This window comes from Nelumbo nucifera, chromosome 5, assembly GCF_055504915.1.
Source record: "Nelumbo nucifera cultivar China Antique chromosome 5, China Antique-T2T, whole genome shotgun sequence".
NCBI classification, from domain to species: Eukaryota; Viridiplantae; Streptophyta; class Magnoliopsida; order Proteales; family Nelumbonaceae; genus Nelumbo; species Nelumbo nucifera.
This window is the reverse complement of record NC_142653.1, coordinates 40,687,746-40,694,777: the sequence shown is the minus strand read 5'-3', so window position 1 is coordinate 40,694,777 and position 7,032 is coordinate 40,687,746. Positions and strand designations below refer to the sequence as shown.

General features: G+C 39.2%; 1 protein-coding gene across 2 annotated transcripts; it reads left to right on the top strand.

Moving 5' to 3' along the window:
- The first annotated feature begins 1,154 nt into the window (after window positions 1–1,154).
- On the top strand, window positions 1,155–5,546 carry LOC104587540 (amino acid permease 6-like). 2 transcript variants are annotated; one of them, XM_010245188.3, is made up of 7 exons: window positions 1,155–1,465; window positions 1,572–1,805; window positions 1,979–2,072; window positions 2,194–2,408; window positions 2,524–2,669; window positions 3,742–3,969; window positions 4,894–5,546. In XM_010245188.3, the coding sequence occupies exons 1-7, from the start codon at window positions 1,381–1,383 to the stop codon at window positions 5,311–5,313; spliced, it is 1,422 nt and encodes a 473-aa protein (XP_010243490.3). In that variant the 5' UTR covers window positions 1,155–1,380; the 3' UTR covers window positions 5,314–5,546. The 2 variants fall into 2 exon arrangements, with proteins under 2 accessions (XP_010243490.3, XP_088744466.1); XM_088888340.1 differs by lacking the exon at window positions 3,742–3,969 and having other exon boundaries at window positions 1,159–1,465.
- Window positions 5,547–7,032: the final 1,486 nt, after the last annotated feature.

Below are 7,032 nucleotides of genomic sequence, written 5' to 3'. Positions count from 1 at the left end.
CCCAACTGTATCGATATTTTGAACCTTGGGCATCAGGGAATTTGAATAAATACTAGTTTGTATAGGTAAATTTCTATGATATCGGGAGGGTATGATATCTTAACAAACATTAACCGATCAAAATAACAGAATCTAATGTGAATTTGAATGGTTACTAGTTGATTTGTTATTACTTTTTTTAGGTATAATACTTTTTGGTGTTAAAATGGTTTTTTATATTATATGAAAAAAATATAGTACCCTTATTCATAATTGAGGAACCAAGAATCCGTTTGAATCGCAGTCAAAATGGAATCAAAATTCTTTGGAATCGGAATGATCTATTTTACTGGTCTATTTGGTTCATATGGGAATCAGAATTGGAAATGAAGTCAACTGAAATTGAATTTTCATTTCCAAATTAAGGAGGGGGTGGGAATGGCCATTCCCTGCAAATGAGAGAATGACATTTCATTAGGAATGACAATGAGATTTCGATTCTACCCAACCAAACAATTGGAATTAAAATAATCCATTCTAATTCGGATTTCAAACCCCTACTCCCATGAACCAAACAACGGACCATAAATTTTTCAACCATAACAATATTAAGGTGGGAATGACCCAAGGAGGCAGCCGGTGACAGGAGTTTTTCTCAGTATGTATTGTGTGCTGGAGTTGAACTGGAAGCCCATATTTATAATGGGACTTCCATCACTCGACGGTTCTAAAAAATACAGATATGGGGAAGATCCCTTCTTATCCGAGATTTTACTTACCTCCACTCCTAGACTCTTTCAGCCTCTTGGATCAAGGGACAAGTGTCCCACAAGGTAGGATTAGTTGTCCATATTTTCTCAATTACTTTACACACCAAGCAAGTTTCTTGCTGACATGGCATTAGTTTGATTAACCGTAAATAGGCCTAGAAAGGGAGATTAGTCAAAGATATTTATCCATTGGTGTAGGCTATGCCATGGCCGAAGAATTTGTCCATACACCAAGGTTATTCTTAATCGAGGGCATCTGATCACTCGGATCAACACTGTGTTTTGGATGCAAAGCTAATGTTTTATTGTTAAGAAAATTTTGGAAAATAATAATTATTTGGGTATTAACTAGTTCAGTCTCTTCTGTAACAAATTAAAGTAACAAAAACTCCATAGTTTTTATCCTGAGGGGTGGTATAAGTATATCACCCAAACCCCATGGGAGGTAATGAGTAATCTATCAAATTTTCCTTCATCCAAGCTGTTGTCATTAATCTTATTCTTATTCTATCCCATACATGTGCATGAGAGAGAAAAAGAAGCAAGATAAAGAGTTATAACTGCAAACGAACGGTTTTGTTACATCTTCCAAAAGTTCCAAGTATTGAAAGAAGGTCGACTTCTGCTTGGAATGACAGAATCTGCAGCCCCAGAGACGATGGAGATGGGTAAAGAAAACGAGAGTTTGGACGACGATGGTCGTGTAAAACGGACTGGTATTTTTTTCAATGCTTCACAGTTCTAATATTCAGCTTTTAAGATTTTCTCTAATCTATCTTGTTCTGTGTTCTGCTTCTGTTTTTGCTTAATTTTGATTTGAAGGGACGTTGATGACTGCAAGTGTTCACATAATTACTGCTGTTATTGGGTCGGGAGTGCTCTCCCTAGCTTGGGTTATGGCTCAGTTGGGTTGGGTAGCTGGACCTGTTTCTCTCGTGGCCTTCTCTGTCATCACTTGGTTCACATCTATTCTACTTGCCGACTGTTATAGATCAGATGACCCTGTTCCAGGGAAGAGAAACTATACCTACGTGGATGCTGTGAGAACCAATCTAGGTAATAAAATCACAATTCTGTTACACCATCAAGGAGAGACATTAACTTTTTCTTAAGTGGGATCTCTCTAAGAAAGAAACCTTTCAAATTTCCAGTTGATACACCATCTGGGTATCTTCAGAAAGTCTCAACTCTTAACAGGGTTCTGATTCTCTTCCTTTTTTTTTCCTCAGGAGGATACAAGGTTCGTATCTGTGGATTAGCTCAAATTGGAAACTTGATAGGGGCTACCATTGGATACACCATCACTGCGGGCATCAGTATGGCGTGAGCAATCAATCAAGAGCTCCCGAAGATTGAAATGTTTTACTTGTAACTGCTATGAGAATGACTGATTGTTGTTTCATCTTCTTTTTCTTCATAAATTTCTCTTTCTTCTCAATATCAGGGCTGTTATAAGGTCCAACTGTTTCCACAAAAACGGTCACCACGCCAAGTGCCAGGCATCAAACTATCCCTTCATTATCATCTTTGGGGGCATTCAGATTGTTCTTTCCCAAATACCCAACTTCCACAAGCTGTCTTGGCTCTCCATGATCGCGGCTGTGATGTCTTTTAGTTACACTTTGATAGGGATCGGCCTATCGATAGCCCAAGTTGCAGGTTTTTAGCAACTAATGAAAATCTGATCAAAGAATTCCCAAAGGTTCCTTTTCTTTCTTGAATGGTTACATTTGGCTTTAGTAGTGATCCAAGCTGCTTTTCGGAATTCTTATAGGGGGAAACAATGGTGCAAGGACTGGTTTAACAGGGGTCGTGGTTGGGTTGGATGTCACAGTCTCAGAGAAGGTGTGGAAGACCTTCCAAGCCATTGGAAATGTTGCCTTTGCCTACACCTTCTCTCCCATACTCATTGAGATACAGGCAAGCTAGCCAATCTTCTGAGTTATGACATCAGTTTCTAAGTGGTTAATTATGCATCTGTATATATAGCATAGTAGTACACTGATCTCTCTTGATTTAAAGCTAGATGGTTATGGTGAATGGGTAAGGAAGCTGGAAGTCTGAAAAGGTTCTGTTGGTCAGGAATAAGTTAACCTGATGAGCCAGACCCAAGATGGAAGGAGGTCGATTAAGCAATGGCCAGTGCTAAAAATGGGCAGCAGTTCAAATCTCTGGCTCTTTGAATTAAGCACCAAATTCTGGTGACCAATCTATCATGGTTCGGTGCTGCTTGTGATTATTCACAGACCCGTTTGACCACCTTACACTTATAGCCATGACATCTGGTTGGGGTTTTCCATATGAATATTTAAATTACGTCAAACCTGTTTGTGTGTGTCTGTGTGTACTAGTTTCGTGTTTCAATTTTGGAATGAAAAGAAAGCAATTAAGGCGGGGGGGGGGGGTATTCTCCAACATGAATGCTTCTGTTTTTTCTTGTTTAAAGACAAACCGCGTCCATATATTTATATAGATGTTAGGGAGTGTTTGCCAATGTGTCTGATTTTGTTTTTTAAAACTAAAAGAAGTGCTTCATGATGTTTGAAAAATACTGTTTCAGAAACCAACAAAATAAGGTTTTCCTTTCCACAAGGCTAACAATTAACATATGGGCTACTATAGCTCCTATAGATCATGCTATTTTAGATTTGGACCAAATTAAAAATAAAAATAGAAACATTATCTTAGGCCCAGACCACATCAATAATCACTTATTTGTGTTTGGGAAATAAGCCCAAATAATTGTTTCTTCCTGAAAAAAAAAAGCACTTATTCAAGAATCCCAAATTTTATTTTATTTTATTTTTCAAGTGGTTATTTCTTTTCAGGCCTATCTTGATCTATCACGTAATTTTTCAGCAAGCTAGAGAACACTCCATAATGAATTTTTTTTCATTGTTTTCAAGAGCTGCTAAACAAGCTATTGTTTTTATGCTAGCTTGTCATTTGATATACTAATTTGACAGTCTTGATGGAACATCATGAATTGCAGGACACACTAAAATCAAGTCCCCCAGAGAACAAGGTCATGAAGAAGGCAACTTCTATTGGGGTGTCGACCATAGCCTTTTTATACATAGTATGTGGTGGCGTTGGTTATGCTGCATTTGGGAATGATGCACCAGGGAACTTTCTTACTGGGTTTGGATTCTATGAACCCTTTTGGCTTATAGACTTTGCAAACTTATGTATTGCCGTCCATCTTGTTGGAGCCTACCAGGTAGAAATTACGTTTCAACAACCATCATGTTGGTTTGGGTGTTAGGCTAAGATCTTTCTGATTGATTAGGGCTGGTCTGAAGACCCATCCTCAAAAAAGAAAAGGGATATTAAGGAATGTTGGTCTTGGCCATCTGGGGTCTTGGGAGGGATGAAAATTGGATTCAGACCTAACATCTTTGGCTTTTGTTTTTTGGCACAAAATGGCTACTCCCCAAATCAAAAACATCCTTGAATCACATTTCATCTTGTGGTTAGGTCAATCTGAAGACCCATATATACTCCAAAAGAGAAGGGGGATATTACCCAAACCCAATGTTGGTCTTGAGTCTTGACCATTTGGGGTGTTAGGAAGGATGAAAATTGGATACAGACCTAACCTTTAGTAATCTTCACACAAAGCAGCCATTCTCAGAATCAAAGCACAACCTTGAGTCAAATTTCATCTCGGGGTAAGCTAAGATCTCTTTGATGATTAAGGACCCACCAACTATTAGCTAGAAGCTTGTATCGTATTTGGTCAGTGATTTTAGTCTCTAGGTCTGTTTCTTGATATTTTATTAGCAGCCTAACTTCATCAGGCCATGCCATGGAAAGTTCCAAATTTAGCCACCAGGGGTGGCGGTGGGGTGGGGTGGGGGGGTTATGGACTTTGGACTTATGGGTGTGGAGTTGGGTTAGCCTCCTTTGTGGGCTTGGTTTAGGCTTCTAATTAAAGGGCTGGACAATCACAGCCCAAAGGTGAAAATTTCTTATCTACCTGGGCCAAGTGAGAAAGCAAAAAGCCCATTTATCAGAACTGGATCAGAAATCAAGTAAAATCAATCAGAAAGCTCACTAGGTCACACTCTTGTTTTAACTTTGAAAGCTACATTAATTTGTTCTGTAATGCATGTTTGTAACCTAACAAATTTGCTATTCCCAGGTATTTGCTCAACCTCTATTCAGGATTGTGGAAAATTGGTGCATCACCCACTGGCCGGAAAATGGATTCATAACACCAGAACATGCCGTTAAAATTCCTTTATATGGAAAATACCACATCAACTTCTTTCAGGTGGTTTGGAGAACGGTTTATGTGGTATCAACGACTGTAATTGCAATGATATTCCCGTTTTTTAATGACATCTTAGGGCTGGTTGGAGCAATCTCTTACTGGCCATTGACTGTGTACCTCCCCATAGAGATGTATATTGTGCGGTCCAGAATACCCAGGTTTTCCTTCACATGGACATGGCTTAAAGTATTGAGCTTCACCTGCTTGCTGGTGGCAGTTGTTGCTGCAGTTGGATCTGTTCAAGGCCTGGCTGCTGGTGTGAAGACTTACAAGCTTTTCAAGACTTAATTAATAACCTCTCTCTCTCTCTCCATACTTTGTCCATAGTGAATAGATGGTGATAAGTTTTTCCCTTTCAAAATGAAAGAAACAATATAAAAGCTTGTCCTCCATAGAATTGCTCCACAGTCCAGTCAGAGGTATCATTCTGATGTAATGCAAATGTAACTTTAGGTTATGAGCCACCAAATTACAGGCTCGGAAAGCATGAAGAATTGTGATAGATTCATGGTCTTTGATAATATTTCTGCAATCTGCTTTGGAATTTTGATATGCCAAGGAGATTGAAAGACAACCGCCAATCAAGGTTCAAAATATTGCAACATACCGGTGCACAGGATTCAACTATGTTGCCGGAAAGATATGATACCGGGAAAGTTTATAACCAATCAACCAGCATCATAAAAAGTAGTAACCAGTCAGGTGAGTTTTCATTAAAATTGATGGGGGTTATGATTGGTCAAAACCTTTCTGATATCACGTCTTTCCGGCATCAAGCATTTTCCTCAGTGCATTTTGTGGTGTGTTTGTTTTCAAATACACGAACCCCTTCTAGCATTCTTAACCCTGAAGCACAAACCTGAAAAATAAAAAAGAGAAAATTTGAATGGGTCTGGCCAAAATTTGAATCCAAACATTCTTTTAGATTTCGTGCATATAGATAATTTGAATTGGGAGTGCATGTTGGGTGGGCTCGGGTTGGGCTTTTGCCAAATTTTGAATGGATCTGACCCAAATCTCGAGCCCAAAACAGTGTAAAATGTTAGCTCAAGACAACCGGGGTTGCACCCCTACTATGAATCATGCTTCCAATAGAAGTTGCCGATCCCCATATCAATTAATTGCTGGGATCAAGAAAAGCAGTGGCCTCTACTTCCATGGACGAACAAGGTGAGAGAGTAGTGGCTTTAGCTATTCCGGATGTAATCTGAGCTTCAAGAGAAAGTATCCATCATCCATATAAGATCACACGGGCCAAGATTTAACAAGTTCGACCAAGAGTTTGGCCTATTTTGGATACCAAGTCTTGTTCTAAATGATCCATGGTCTTTGGCCGCATGAGACTCAGGCTAGGGATGATCAAGGGCCGGGCTGGGCTTAGCATTTATTATGATGGGCTTTAGCCTGGGCCTAGGCCAGGCCAAGCAGGGCTTCTGGGTCCATGCCTTTAAATAACATTATAATTAAATGTATACATGATTTTTACTTTTTATTCTTTTTTTTTTGTTTGGTTTAATCAATGGTTCGACACTGGTTCTGCACATTTATTTGCTGGGCTGGCACCAGGAATTACCCTGACCCGATCCGATCCAATTCACATATTGTGATCAATCTTAGTAACATCACAGACCCTGACCCGATCCGACCCATTGACAGAATTACCTTTATTTGCATCAAGATCATGTTTTTATGTTCTCTTGTGAATTGTGATTTCACATCTCCATTAATGGACACTTCTCTAAAAAAATGGCTAGCTAGCCTAGATTCACCACAGTATGTGAATTGGTTCTTAGTGGATTGAGAATCCATTCGGGAAAACCAGTTCTTAATTTTCTCCTGGGTTTGGAGAAGCCAAAACTGAAAACTTCTTTTTCTTCTTATGAATGGAATGAAACTGATGCAATACAAATATGGGTCTATCCCAAACAAGCTTAGAGAGAGAGAGAGAGTCCTTTATGACTCAGCATAACTCAATTGGACGACAAGTCACACTCAGCTTAGCTTGAA

Bases quoted from the DNA above. Each gene is read 5' to 3' on its own strand.
- LOC104587540 (XM_010245188.3), top strand. From the start codon at position 1,381: ATGACAGAATCTGCAGCCCCAGAGACGATGGAGATGGGTAAAGAAAAC. The intron at 2,073-2,193 runs GTGAGCAATCAA...TCTCAATATCAG, and splicing joins ACTGCGGGCATCAGTATGGC to GGCTGTTATAAGGTCCAACT. The intron at 2,409-2,523 runs GTTTTTAGCAAC...GAATTCTTATAG, and splicing joins ATCGATAGCCCAAGTTGCAG to GGGGAAACAATGGTGCAAGG.